The sequence below is a fragment of the Podarcis muralis genome, chromosome 16, assembly GCF_964188315.1.
Source record: "Podarcis muralis chromosome 16, rPodMur119.hap1.1, whole genome shotgun sequence".
In the NCBI taxonomy this organism is placed as follows: Eukaryota; Metazoa; Chordata; class Lepidosauria; order Squamata; family Lacertidae; genus Podarcis; species Podarcis muralis.
In genome coordinates this window covers 38,704,914-38,719,999 of record NC_135670.1, presented here as the reverse complement: position 1 = coordinate 38,719,999, position 15,086 = coordinate 38,704,914, and the positions used below count along the sequence as shown (strand labels likewise).

General features: G+C 45.8%; 1 protein-coding gene across 2 annotated transcripts in view; it reads left to right on the top strand.

The window, feature by feature from the left end:
- HIP1R (huntingtin interacting protein 1 related) overlaps positions 1-15,086 on the top strand; it is a 70,061-nt gene that overhangs the window by 45,136 nt on the left and 9,839 nt on the right. For both annotated transcript variants that reach the window (XM_028710614.2, XM_028710615.2), the window contains exons 15-26: positions 4,487-4,575; positions 4,966-5,082; positions 5,621-5,722; positions 6,480-6,674; positions 7,566-7,713; positions 8,271-8,357; positions 9,508-9,615; positions 10,507-10,643; positions 11,889-11,999; positions 12,874-12,932; positions 14,441-14,471; positions 14,756-14,818. In XM_028710614.2, coding sequence (XP_028566447.2) covers positions 4,487-4,575; positions 4,966-5,082; positions 5,621-5,722; positions 6,480-6,674; positions 7,566-7,713; positions 8,271-8,357; positions 9,508-9,615; positions 10,507-10,643; positions 11,889-11,999; positions 12,874-12,932; positions 14,441-14,471; positions 14,756-14,818 — 1,247 coding nt within the window. The remainder of the gene's footprint in view (positions 1-4,486; positions 4,576-4,965; positions 5,083-5,620; positions 5,723-6,479; positions 6,675-7,565; positions 7,714-8,270; positions 8,358-9,507; positions 9,616-10,506; positions 10,644-11,888; positions 12,000-12,873; positions 12,933-14,440; positions 14,472-14,755; positions 14,819-15,086) is intronic.

The following is a 15,086-nucleotide window of genomic DNA, read 5'->3' as shown; positions in this document are numbered from 1 at the left end:
TTTCAACTCAGGCTGATCAAATTCATCATCACACACTGTCTTTGGGAAATCTGGTGTCATGGGAGTCTGAACTGGCTTGCAGTTTTCCATGCCAAACTGCTCTATCAAACGAAGAATTTTCTCTGACTCAATAGGAAGCTTCCATCAGCTTCCTGCCTTACTTCTACTCCCAAGTAATTGCTTACAGGCCCCAAGGCTTTAAGCTTAAACCTCTTTTCCAGTTGACTTGTGAGTTTCTGGATCTCATCTGTGGAACTCCCTGCCACAAGCAAATCATCAACAAAGACTAAGAGCATTAGATATTTGTTGCCTGATCCCTTGGTGTACAGGCATGGATCAGCCACACTCCTTTTAAAACCAAGTTTTACAAGGGCTTCATTTAAACACTGGTTCCAACACCTTCCACTTTGTTTGAGACCATAAACAGCCTTTCTCAAACGCCAGACTGCACCATTCTCCTCTTCAAACCCAGGGGGTTGTCTCATTAACACTTCATGGTCTAAATTTGCATGCAGATATGCAGCATCAACATCAAAATGGTGCACTGCTAGTTGTCTTACAGCAGCAATGGAAAGCATTAAGCGAAAAGTTTCACTCTTTACAGTGGGAGAAAACACTTCATCATAACTCTCCCCTTTAATCTGAGTGAACCCTCTGGCTACTAATCTGGCTCGAAAACGTGGTTCCCCAGATGCAAGGGTTTTCCTTTTGTAAACCCACTTGCATGACACCACTCTGCCACCAGGTGGCGGCATTATGACCTCAAACACTTTGTTACGTTTAAAAGAGTCCATTTCTTCTTTCATAGCTTGTTCCCACAAAGCACGTTCCCCAGGGGGTAAGTCTAATACTTCATTATAACTTTGTGGTTCCACACAACTCACATTGCATACTCTCACTCCTCCTAGGGTCAAACGCTGAGGAGGTACACCCTTGTTTGAACGCTGGGAGCGCCTAGGCACTACTACTTCTTCTTCCCCCCTTATCTCTGGCTTTTCTTCCTCTTCCTCTAGAGAAGAAGTATTATCTATTGCCACATCTTTTGGGGAAATCTGTGCCCCCTCCTCATCCTGCTCCTGTGTTGCCAATGGCTGAGAAGAAGCCTCTTCTCTTACTTGCAGGGGCAGTAGGCAATCTGGGTTGGCATGGATCACAGTCCATCTGTCCTGGTCAGCGAAGTCTGCACTTCGTGACAGAACCACTCGTCCTGGGCGTAAATTGAAACGCCACCCTTTGCCATAGGACTGATATCCCACAAACCACAGTCTCTGCGCTCTAGCACCCCCTTTTTGGCGCTGAGCTTTGGGGATGTTTACATGTGCCCAAGCACCCCAGTTATGGAGCAATGTCCACTCTGGTTCTTTCCCAAACAACACACGATAAGGAATATCTTTTATAGAGCTAGACCAGGTTCTATTAATCAAAAAATTCGCTGTCAGAAAAGCCTCGCCCCACAGCCTATGGTTGTGACCCAATCCTGCATCCACTAGCAGGCAGTCCTTTACTGACTGTATTACAGCCCCACGTCTTTCACACAGACCATTTTCAGCAGGGCTATAAGGGTTAGTCAAACGATGAGTGATCCCCTTACGCCGCAACCATGTTCCAAATTGTTTGTTCAGAAATTCTCCGCCCCTATCTGTTTGCAACTGCACAACAGGGCGAGCGAAGAGCTTTTCAACTTGGGCAACCCATTCTCTGAATGTGGGGAAACACTCAGATTTCTGCTTTAACAAAAACAACCAACTAAAACGTGATTTATCATCAATTACCAGAAAAGCATATCTGGCGCCTCCTTCAGTCTTCTGTGGAAAAGGGCCTATCACGTCACAATGGACAAGTTCTAAAACCTCTTTAGATACTCTGTCACTTTTAGAAGCCACAGGCTTCCTCTTAGATTTGGCCATTTTACATACATTGCAATCTAGGAAACAGTTACAGCTGTTTACTTTTAGGTTCTTGCACACCTTTTGCATCTCTGAAAGCACACGGAAATTGGCGTGACCCAGTTTTCTGTGCAGTTCATGTACACACCCCTTATGAACTGGCAAATTATCCTGAACCACCTGGGCTGCTTTAACAGGCTTGTCCTGCATTACATATAACCCATTTTCCAACTTTGCATGGCCACATACCTGAGTTCCATTCTTTATCAGACAGCCATCCCGTGTGAAGTTAACACTATACCCTGCATTAATCAAACAGCTTACAGACAGCAAACAATAGTCCAAACTGCTGACAAATAGAGTCTCTGGTAGAGTAGTGTTCAAGCACTGCAGGAAACATGTTCCCTGGCCATCAATCTTGCTTCTACGACCATCAGCAAGATAAATTGAGTCTTTTCCATCAGCTGGCTTCCCCAGGGTCTTAAAGTCCTCCCGACTGTTGCAGATAATCCTGCTGCTCCCAGAGTCCAGCAACCATGTTCCTTGAGGTATCTTCCTCTCCTCTCGAGAAAATGCAGAAACAAACTGAGCAGAACGTGTGTTCTTCTTCTCTGAAGAGAACCCCTTCTGCTTACGTTTCTGCATTGATTGCTGTCTCTGCTCCACGTCGTCTCCTGGAAGTCTTGCCCTGCATTGACGTTGGAGATGCCCGGGTTGGTTGCATCTATAGCATCTCCTCACTGCCATGGCCAAGTCCAAACCTTGGCGTTGCTCCATTGGCAGATTCTGCTGCTGGCCCCCTCGACTGTAACTCCTTCGCTCTTGGAGTTCAGCCTGTTTATCTGACCTTCTTTCTGCTTCTTCGGTCAATCTTCCAACCACATACTCAAGGGTCAGATCTCGGGGACGCATACTCTCCATGCTGTTAATCACGGGCAACCAGCTTTCAGGCAAACTTGAAAGAATAATGTAGGTTTGGTCAGTCTCATCATAACGCTTACCTCTCTGCTGTAGTTGAAGAAACAGAGATTTCAGCGTTTGAAGATGAGTTGCCAAACTCTCACCTTCTTTCATAACAGTCCTGAACAGCCTTCTGGTCAGAGAAATTATAGTTCCAGCAGTTTCTCTGACATGCATTGCCCTTAATAAATTCCAGCACTCAAATGCTGTGCTGGCATTTGCTGCATGCAATAACTGAGAGTTGCTCAAACACAGCATAATTTGGGCACGAGCCCTTTCATCCAGCCGTTTTTTCTCAGTAGAGTCCCATCTCAAAACCTCAGTTTCAACACAGTCCCATAGTCCATCTCTCCTTAACAACTGCTGCATTTTAATTGACCAACTCAGCCAGTTGCTTTCTGAGAGAAGTTCAAAAGGGATGCCTCCCCCAATATTTACAACTTGGGAAGACTGGAAATCTGCCATCTCTGCTGATGCTTGCTGAGCCCCTTCTGTGGGGCCTCCAGCAAACTCTCCAGACTCTCTCTTTAGAGTCCCACTAGATGGTCCTGGTTGGCACTCACCGGCTTCTAGCTGCTGCCTCTGTTGACCCTCAGGTCCCGCCTGGCTCTGCAACTGGTGTAGCCGCTCTGTGAGTCGCCTACTGTGGTCCTCTAGCAGTTCAAACTGTTTCAGTAGCCGACGCTGAGTGCTTTTCTGGTCCTCAGATCCTAGCCGCTCCAGCGTCACTGCAGACAGTTACAGCTTGCCACCAACTGCTCCAACGCACAGCCACTGGCTCCATACACCACCAGGACTCACCAGCTCCCTGCTGAGATGCTGTCAGTCGTTTTGCACTCTGCACATGCTCAGAAACACTGGGCCCATAACCTGTCAGTTGTTTGTAAAAAGCAAAAAAAAAGGAGGAAAAGGTTCTGACCTCCCTTCGCCTCTTCAGCCTGGTCCTCGGACCCTTGTCGGCACAAAAAGAGTCCACGAGAATATCCTTGCAGAGTTTTATTCTTAAAAGTCTTTGTGCAAAACACGACTGAATAACTATACACACCAGCACCAACCAACCCAAACACCAGCCACAGCAACAAACTAACATTTCTCATTTATATATACAACTTGGTGCAGACCGCTGAGTCATGCTGACCCAGCTTTATTCGCATTAAAGAAACAGCGGCCATTTTAGCCGTGACACAAGTGTGTGCAGAAGCTAGCCTTCTATACAGAAGTAGCGATTCACATTTGTTCCTCTGCCTGCTGTTGTCTGTGGCCCCAGCCACCACTGTCATGCGGAAGGCAGCCCAGAAGGAAATGTGTCCCTTTAACTGGAAAATATTGCTGACTGCTTATCTGCATAAAAAAAGCATGTGTGCTTTGCCTGAGTTTTGACACACCCACCCCAAACACACCACCAGCCGGAAGCAGTTTTTGATGGCACAGATTACTTCTTCATGGTCCTGCAGCCTGTGGAAGCTAGAATGGCTGTTGGCAGTCATCTGTAAGGCAGGACCCATAACCCATTTGCTGTCATACAGGCCGCTTGTTCCTTGGGAGGGGCTCTTCTAGACAGCTAGTTGCCCACCATGACTTCCAAGGTTCAATAGTTGGACTGAGAATGCAGCTCATGACAATCTCATTCCTTTTTCCAGAGAAGGCCAGCGCCACAGAAACCCGCTACATCAAGCTAAAGGAGAAGCACAATGAGTTGATCAACACACATGCAGAGCTCCTGAGAAAGGTAATGACAGTGCTGGCTGCCAACTTCCCACACTGTTCCATTGGGTATTTGCATGCAAGAAGAGATGGGACGGCACCTCCGCATTCATAATCCACAAGGGCTGGCTTCTCTCTTAGTCACAGCCTTCGGTTCCAGCGGTGGTCAAGCGTGGCTCTAAGTCTCTGGCTTCTGCCTGCTTCCAGCCCACCTCCCACACACAGCTCTGGCTTTTTGTCTTTCTCGCTACCACACATTTGTCCTCAGGCACAGAGCAACTTCTTTTGCTATACTAACAATGGTACTTGCTGGATCCAGAGCCCCAGGAATTAGAAGGGACCCAGGCACCATACAGACTATCCCTGCAATCTCATAATGATACTTAAAATATGTTTGATGTTTTTTAATACCAAGAATGCAGACACGGCCAAGCAGCTGACAGTTACCCAACAGAGCCAAGAGGAGGTTGCCTTTGTCAAGGAGCAGCTGGCCTTCCAGATGGACCAAGTCAAACGGGAGTCAGAAATGAAGGTTTGCTGCTTTGATCTCTCTTCCCCTGTAACAGGGCAGGGCTCTCCCTCCTCAGAAACTGCTGAGTAGCTGTTTTGATCTAGGGGTGGGCTGAGATAATGTTTGGTACTAAACATCTAAAGCACCTGACTTTCTCCCAAAGAATCCTGGGAACTGTAGATTGCTAAGGGTGCTGAGATTGTAGGCCTGTGAGGGGTGAACTACAGGTCTCAGGAGTCTTTGGGGAGAAGCAGGGTGTGTTAAATGTGCTTTAACGGTATGGTGTGAATGTGACCATGGAGACTGGGCGCAGCTCAGGACATAATTGAGGGATGGCTCAGCAAGCTTGGGTCCCAGGTTTAAAGTGCCAGGCCCCTGATTCCTGCTCCTCTCCCCTTGTTGACATTGAAAAAAAGATATTGGAGGGCAGAGTTAGGTGCACTGCAAAATGCAGTGGTGTTAAGAACTCAGCCACACACCACCTTGATTTGCTCAGAGGCATCTGAAAAGTTTGCACATTTTACAAGGATGCACTTTCTCTTTGATTCCCTCTGTGTAGTTAGAAGATCATATGTTGCAGATGGAGCAGGTGAAGAGAGAACTGGAATCTAAGAAAGAGGAATTGGCTCAGCTTCAGCAGTCACTCAGCCGTTCCAAGCAGGTATGCAGGCTGGGGTTGTTTGTGGCCTGTGTTGTTTGTGGGGCTGAGGGTTAAAATCTTGCAGTGGTTTCCCCTTCCCACATGATGCTTGACTCTACTGAGGAGTTCTCTGATGTATCAGCCACTGAGAGGTAACTTTTTTATACAGGACAGCTCCTTATTTGGTTATACTCCATGTTAGCTATACTCAGAGTAGACCCATTGGTGTTAATGGGCATGACTAACTTGGATCCATAAATTTCAGTGGGTCTGCTCTGAGTATGAGTATGATTTAGTTCAAAAGAACTCCATGCATTGTAAGTTAGATTTATGTATAACTTTTTTTTAAAGACACCTTTCAATTTAGAAAACTTTGAAGTCAGCTGACAACTATCTTAAATTATATATAGTGTGTATTGTATTGCTTTTGTTTGTTGTTGTTTCAAAGTTCTACTTTAGCTTGTTTGACTGCATGTATCTTTTGTAACTTTGTATGCTGCCTTGAGCACATGTAGGTATAGTCAAGTGGGATTTCAATCCTGAAATAAATCAAATTAAAACAGCATCCGCTCGAAATAAAAGCCAGCATTAAAAATAAAATAAGCCTTCCCACCCAAGTCATTTAACCCTCTTAGGTTAAATTACCTCATGAAGAGGACAATGAGCATGTGAAAAACCGCATTAGCAGGGGGAGGTGATTGAGAGGGTGGAGCCAAGCTGAAGCGGGAGAGCTGGGCAATGAAGCTGTGAGCCAGCAAGTCACTTGTCCTCCATGCAGGCCGGTTCAGACCTCAACACCCAACTGGAAGCCCTCCAGGCCGAGAAGGAGACACTGAGGAAAGTGGTCAGTGAGAAGGACTGTGAGCTCATCTCGACAAAGGGCCTGATCCAAGAAAAGGAGCTGCTCTTGAGCCAGGAAGCAGAGAGGAGAGTAAAGGAAGTTCAGGAGCTGCAAGGGAAGCTCTTGGAAAAGGTACTCAAGGGAGAAACGAAGCTGGTCCATCGGGTGTGTGGGACGCTGCCCTGACAGCTCGCTCTGTGCTTGGCCAGACCTCTCCTGCCTGCTTACCTCCAGCCAGCCCAGGGGATGATCCTGGCTATCAGCTTCCTCCTCCCCAGGGCTCCTCCAGAATGGTGCTTTTTGCTAGTGTATTCTGAAACATGTCATTGACACAACAATAGAGCATTAGTGGTGAATTTATACCGGGCTATCCACATTTCATTCCGCTTTATTAGCCATTCTGCAATGCTTCCCCAGTGCTCCTGCATTACTCTTGTCTTGAGGGGCGCTCCTGCACTGTAGGGCAACAAAAGTGAGGCAAAAGGACCCCTAGAACATTCGTGGCGTGAAAAGTTACAGGAATTTCTCCAAAAGGTTACAGGACATGCGCTGATTGGAAATGAAGTAGGATGTCTGCCCTGAAACTTTTGCAGGTGTGAACAGTATTGAAAATGGGGTCGTGTATAACCACCCTTATATTATCATGAGCACAAACCATCATGAATGTACAACAAGGATGTCTGGAAGGGCCCCTTCCTCCCAGTACTGCCATTACAAGAGTCAGTATGAGAACAGGGGCAACACTAGAATGCGTTGGCTCTGCCCGTCATTGGCTCTGGCTCTGCCTGCCATCAGCCTCCTTGCCAGTCCCCAAAAGGCACTGGGCACAACTGAGCCTTGGAAAGCTTTTGTCTGGTTAGGGGTGGGAAGGCAAGGGGAACAGCAGGCTGAGCAATGGAGAGAGGGAGCCAGTTAGCAGCACTGTAGGCCTCCCTTTTGCCCAGTCTGGATCATGACAGAGCAGTGAGTATGTGGGTCCCGGGAGGGCACTATTAACTCAAACACCTTGCGCCAATCCCACAGAAAGGTCAGGAACAGAACCTGCAGCAGAAACTCCTGGAGGAGCAGTTCAGCATCCTGCAAGGGACAGTGAAGGAGGCTGAGAGCATCATTCAGGACGCTGTTGCCAAGCTGGATGATCCTTTGCACATCCGATGCACCAGTTCACCAGGTAGGTCTAAAGGTCCAAGGGCATGGATGAGTCTGACAGTGGCTTGGCTTTGTTTTGCTTTTCTTAACCTATTTTTTAAGAAGAGCAAGTTCCTCGTAACAGCCCAGGAATCCTTGAGTAAACCTCTCAAGCAAGCCTGGCATCATTCAGAATCCTGAGGCAGTGGCCAAGGCCCTCCCAGAGATGCCTCAAATCCAGCCCCCACCCTATGCTCCAATTAGCAACCAGGCCTGAGAGAGCTGCCTTTTCAATGTCCTACAATGCCCCAAGTGATGCTGCATCGAGGCCACTGTGAGACATTTAAATGGCAGCTGCCCCAGACCTGGTTGTCTGCCTGTCTTGGAGCACTGCCGCTGCCAAGGAATCCCGCCAGGGCTGAGCCCCACAACCCCTTCCAGGGATGTAAGAGGGAGCCTGCCAGAGGAAACTGAGCAGCTGAGGCTCCTTCAGTCTGGAGCTGGCTCTGCTTCTAAGGTACAAAAAGCACCTGCACGAGAGTCCATTTTATCTTGTTTTCCCATAGGCCTCCTTCTCTGCCCTTGCTTTTCTCTCTGCAGATTACCTCGTCAGCCGCGCACAAGCAGCACTGGAGTCAGTGAACGCTGTGGAAAGTGGACATGGGCGCTACCTGTCCAACCCGGCAGGTAAACATTGCTGGGTTGCCGCTGCAGTTCTCCTACTTGTGGGGCAGGGTGGGAGTGTAGGGAGTCTGGTGTTGCTGGCAAAGACAGATTGTGCCTCTCCTGCCATCACGAACGTTGTTTCTTCAAATGCTCCCCTCCCCCCTGGCCAACCCCCTCACCAAAAAAGAAAAGCTAAATGTTTGGTGACTACATGGAACATTTCACCAAGTGGTAAAGCTTCAGGTTGATTTTTAATCCTTGCACTTTTAGCTATGTTCTACCTCCCCCCCCCCCCCCGTGGAGGGGGTAGGTCTGTGGGATGGGTTTGGATGGAGTCAATAAAAGGTGCAGCCGCAAAGCCTTCTGCTCACGAGTTATCCAGTCTTGGAGGTGTTAAGCCTGTGCCTTCCGTTGCTGGGGAATGCAGGTGGGGAAAGTGCTGTTGTGTGCAGGTCCTTTTTGTGAGCTTCCCAGAGACACCTGGCTGGCCGCTGTGAGAAGCAGGTTGCTGGACCTTTGGCTTGAACCAGCCGCCGGGTTCTTCTGATTCTTTTTTCTTCTCAAATGTTTTGCATTGAATTTTAATAACAAGCAAGTTACAGAATAAAGAAAGAAAAAAATGGTTTTTTAAAAAACACACAATAAGTTGTCACAATTGCCAATAAAGTATAGGAAACAGCTGCGTGATTTGTGGAGTCAAAAATAAAACATATCAAGAGGAAGAGGATGTGTAGTCTATAATTGCAAAGGGTTCCACAGTCTGAATTGAAACAATTACAAATTGTTATTTCAAAACAGAAGATTAAAATACCTTGAACTGTACTAAACCCAGACACTTGCACAGCCCTGTTTAACCTGATATTCCTGAGCTGCTGTATTTGTGTATAAAATGAAGTTGGACCAAATGACAAAGATAGTGATCTTGAGCACTTTGGCCCCTGAACTCTTCTGATGTTCTTATGGGATGGTCACAGTTCAGAGCTACAGTGGGGTTAGAAGGGAGAAGAGCTGGACTGAGGTTAACCGACATTTAACCTGGAGAAACCTTCAGAGTCCTGCTCCTTGTGGTGCTTTGCTGAATGCTGCCACTCTGGGCTTATCTCAAATGAGACGGGTTATCCCTGTGATCCACTTCTGAATTTCCACCCTGCTATTTCTCTTCGTTTCTTAGATGTCACTGGATTGGTTGGTGCTCTGGCCCAATTTGCCCACCTGACTGCAGACACCATTGTGAATGGCAGTGCCACTTCCCACCTGGCGCCCACAGATCATGCAGACAGTGAGTAAATTTGCAAAGGTTCTTTTTCCCCACCTCTGAAGTCAGAAGCGATGCAACTCTTTTCACACAGTTTTCCTGAATGCGAAACCTGGCTTTTAGAAATGGTTGGAACCCAGTGTGTAAGGACCAGGAGACTTCAAGCGCCTCTTTGCTGTCTGGTTTCTTTCTTCTTCTTCTTCAATCCATTCATGCATCCTCTAAACAGGGGAGGGGCAACTTTTGCCTGGCTGGAATGTGCCCTTGATCTCTGAGAATGCCTCTTGCATACATGGATGGGAGGATAGAGAGAGAGAGAGAGAGAGAGAGAGAGAGAGAGAGAGAGAGGCAGGCATGAATGTGCAGAAACAAGCCTACCATACAAAGGAAAAAACCACATTTGTTCCTTTGCCCACTTTTGCCTACTGCTGAGGTGTGCTTATTGTGTGCAAATTTGAGCATGTTCATCAGTCTCTAAACTCATAAATTTAGCACTGAAGGCTTCTGTAATTGGGTGGCAATCCTAGAACTTACTGTGGGGATAAGGAGACACAAGCATGGTCATGTTCAAGAATAACATCCATATTTCTGAGGGATTCCCTTAAAAAAATGTGTGTAATGAACTCTGCTCTTCCTTGGGGCTTGCACTGGGCTCTTATCCAGATTACAGATCAGGCCAACATCCTCATAGCTCCCACAATCCTGCAATATCTTTTATTCCCAAAGCATACCCTGAGCCCCAGGACTTCCACATATTTGTTCTGAAATGCTTCTCCTGTAGCTCCTCCGATGAAAGCTAAAAAATGAGCTTATTCCTGACCTTCCCACAGTCTTGCTAGTTTCCCTTGTATGTGTGTAATTGCTAGTTTCCCTTGTATGTGTGTAATTTTTATTTTATTTTCTTCGTCTTGCCAGAATTGACTGAAACCTGCAGGGACTGTGGGCAGCAGAGTCTGGACTATCTGAGCAAGCTGAAAGACAAACAATCTCTCCGACAAGCAGATTTGGCAGACGTGAGGAAGAGGCTGCAGGGACTTCTTCAGCTGGGACAGGTAAACAGAGTTGAGGAATGGAGTGGGGAAATCCATTGGGGAACACTGTAATCTCGCAGTTTATGCTTATTAGTGTACTTCTACACTTCCCTAACTTGGCCATGGCATTGAGGAGGCAAAACATAGAATTGTAGAGTTGGATGGTCCAAGGGATCATCTAGTCCAATCCCCTGCAATGCAGGAATCACAAGTAAAGAGTCGCTGACAGATGGCCAACTAACCTCTCTTTAAAACCTGCAGTGAAGGAGAGCCCACCACCTTCCAAGGGAGTCCATTCCACTGTTGAGTGACTCGCTGTCTAGAACTTATTCCTAAAGTTTAGTTGGAACCTCCTTCCTTATAATTTGTTTTTTTAAAAAAATAAATTTTTATTAATTTTCCAAACACATAATGAAAACAAACAATACACAAAACAAAAACATACAAACATATAAACATGTATAATTTCATAATCTTATTTTCATGCACCTTACTTCTCGGACTTCCCCATACCTCCCCTTTTCTGCATCCTTGTTTTACATTTCTTCAGCAACTCCTCCATTTAACTAATTATCAAGTTCGCTTTCATATAGGTTCTTTTTTAACTTATTAATTACAGCTGTCTCCTTCCTTATAATTTGTATCCGTTGACTAATGGTTTCTTTCAGTAAAAGAGCAGCTGTGTAATGCTGGGGTGGGGAAACTACAGCGCTCCATATGTTGTTCAGCTACTACGTTGTCCTTGGCCATAGGCCATGCTGGCTGGGCTAAAGGGAGTTGGAATCCAAAAAAGCTTGAATGGAGGACTGCAGGTTCTTAACACTTCAAAGTGTTGGTGTTGACCTTTGAAGCCCTACATGGCTTCGGCCCTGTATGGCTGAAGGAGCGTCTCTACCCCCATCGTTCAGCCCGGACAATGAGGTCCAGCACCGAGGGCCTTCTGGCAGTTCCCTCACTGTGAGAAGTGAAGTTACAGGGAACCTTCTTGGCAGTAGTGTCCTTCCTGTGGAATGCCCTCCCAGCAGATGTCAAAGAGTTAAGCAACTATCTAATTTTTCATAGATATCTGAAAGCAGCCTTGTTTCAGGAAGCTTTTAATGTTTGTTGAAATAATAGTAGTTGTTGGAAGCCTCCCATTGCTGGGGCAAGCCAGTCAGTTGGGCAGGGTATACAAAATTATTTTTTCTTCTTCTTCTGCTACTACTACTACTATTTTCCATTTGAGCCAAGTGTCCCCTTTAAGGACTCTCTTTCTCTTTTGACCAGGAATTGAGGCCCAAAAGCTTAGACATCCGGCAAGAAGAACTTGGCGACATGGTTGACAAAGAGATGGCCTCCACCTCTGCTGCAATCGAAGACGCGGTCAGGAGGATAGAGGTGAGATGAACCTGTTTGGTTGGTTGTTTTATTAATAGTCAACCTTTTAGGGAAGGCAGTGTGCAACTAAAGCATATCCACTTGAAATACATTAGAGTGGTAAAAAAAACCAGAACAGTAAGCAACTACCAAGATTCAAGAATCAGGGGCATAAAAACATTAAAGGAAGGCGGACTGAACAAATATGTCTTCAAGACATGTTTGAAGGCCTTTTGTAGTTCTGAAGGGAGTTCCGCTGCACCAAGAAGACCCTGTCCTTTCTCCCCACCACCCTAATTGACAGCACTTGTGGGCAGTCAAGTTAGAGCCTCTGTAGTTGATCTCATGGCTTTTTTTCAGACGGAACTCAGTTCAGAACCTCTTTTTCTAGAAAAATAGCATTGGTTAAACTTAATAAAATGGGCAGGTGTCATATGGGTGAAGAAGTACTTGAGTGGCAAAAGGTGAGTACAACTCTGCTCAATACACAACTGCTTGACTTGTTATTTGTGATATTTTTAGGATGCAGTAAACTGCTTAGCAATTTTCTTTGACGTGTCAAGCAGTATATAATTTACCTAAATGAAACAAATAATTAAATATAAATTACCCAGATGAATGATGAATAGGTGGACTTCGCTGCCACAAGATGTAGTGGTTGGTTGGTGGCTTTAAAAGGCGATTAGACATGTTTGTGAAGAAAGAAGCATGTCAGTGGCAATTAGTCCCACTAGCTAAATGGGGGTGGGGGGTGGGGGGGTGGCATCATTGTCCTGCTTAAGGGCTTCTTTGAAGCATCTTGCTGGCTGCTATCAGGACCAGGAGGACCTTTGTCAATAACTACAGACCTGTGGTGATGCCCGACTGAATGAAGCTCTGTTTGATTTTTCTGCAGGAAATGATGAATCAGGCCAGAATAGAGAGTTCTGGTGTGAAATTAGAAGTAAATGAAAGGTGAGTCTGCAAGATCAAAGATCCACAAGGATGTAGTTTATACTTGGGCTACATTTCTTTTTCATTTGCAACACTAAAAAAGAATTTCTGGTAACACGGATAGGAAAGACTTTTGCCAGGGACCTGGAGAGAGCACACTTGGAATACCACTTGGAGATTTTGAAAAAATTAAGTGGAGTGATGATGATGATGAGTTATGGTCATCTTGCCTCAAAAACAATATTGTAGGCCTGGAAGACTGTGATGGGCCTTTGGCCTGATCCTGCAGGACTGTTCTTACATTCTTATCTGCTACCTGTATTCAAAGAGTTTTCAATACAATCACATTTCAAATCACTTTTCAGCCATGAAGCTCACCCTGAAGGTATATATGGAAGGTATTATTTGGGAAAGTAGTTATCTCTCTTGATCTAAGCTGCTAATCTTGCAGGGTTGTTGTGAGGATAAAAAGCAATAATCCACTGTTTGTTGCCTTGAGCATGTGGATTTGCATAATATGGTTGGCACAGACTGAACCCCCAGCACTCAGCGTTTGAACTGAAGCATGAGTTTTCCTGTTTGTTTTGCTACTGAATAACCTCTTGCTGTGCTGCAGAGGCGATTCCTTTTTACTAAAGGGTCTCTACTCCCATGGTTCAGCTCGCCTGCTTTTTGTTTCGTTTGTGTGCAATAAGTGTAGTGTAGTTCCAGAGACCTGAAGAGGCTTTGCCGTAGATAACTAAGGAAGGAGACGCTGTTGGTGTGCATGATTATTTTCCCCTTCAATATGTTCTTGGGTCTTAATGCTGTGTTCTGTCATTAGATGGTAAAGGGACGCAGGTGGCGCTGTGGTCTAAACCACTGAGCCTCATGGGCTTATTGATCGTAAGGTCAGCAGTTCAAATCCACGTGATGGGGTGAACTCCCATTGCTCTGTTCCAGCTTCTGCCAACCTAGCAGTTCGAAAGCACCTCAGTGCAAGTAGATTAATGTAGTGGGAAGGTAAACCAGCGTTTCCATGCACTCTGGCACTCCTCACAGTCCTCCATACACCAGAAGTGGTTTAGTCCTGCTGGCCCCATGACTCAGAAAGCTGTCTGTGGACAAATGCCGGGTTCCTCAGCCTGAAGCGAGATGATCGGTGATTTTGACTGGACTTAGCCACCCAGGGGTTCTTTACCGTTACCTTTACCTAGTAGATGGTGCTGCAGTGCTGGCTGTTTACCTCTTTTTATATCATAACACAAACAGCATTGCAGTGATCCCTGGCGAAAGAATTGAAGCAATTCACCAACAAAGAGAAGAGTGAAATAACCACCCCATGCTTTTTCGTTTACTGTGCACCCTCAGAGAATCAATTTCAAGGTTCCTTGGGAGAAACAAGAAAAAGTGGTTTTAAACTGTTTTCCCTTGGTAGTGTAGATGCAAATAACAATAGAATCATCATTATTTAAAATGTTATTTCCAAATTTTAGGGCTTAATCAATCCTTTGGGAGAGTTAAGCATCTTCCTTTTTTGTTTCCCACAGAATCTTGAACTCTTGCACAGACTTGATGAAGGTGAGTGCCTTTGTAATTTATTAAAGCCCCAGCTAAGTACTTGAAAAACCCAGCTGTTACCAGATGGCTGGACCTCGGGAGGGTATTCAACACTGCATGGTTAACAAGATCTCTAGATATTCAGCATTACCTTTAATTTCAGGTTAGCATTGCCACTAAGGGAAGTTTCAGAAGTATTGTACTGTGTCTGGAGGGGAGGGTCTTTTTTGTTGTGCTGGAATCCCTAAAGCCATAGGGAAATCCTTCTATTAAACAGAGTGGTTTGTTGTTTTTGTCTCTTTCAGGCAATCAGGCTTCTTGTGATGACATCTACACATTTACAGAAGGAGATAGTAGAAAGTGGAAGGGTGAGGCTGTTCTTTTTGACCTCACGTTCTTTGCATGAAAAGTATGGGGGGCACTGAACATCTGGCAGGGAGGAGCCTGGAAATGTGGGCTACACCAGCTCCTTGTGTCACATCATTACTTAAGATTGAAGACTCCCAAGTAATGGTTTTGTCTGTTTTCTCGTGGCCTCTATGAAGCATTTAAAGTTATATCAAATGCTATTCAGATAATGCCTCTTCCTTCTCTACCTGTTTTTATTGCATTCCCAACCATTGGCTATGCTGGCTG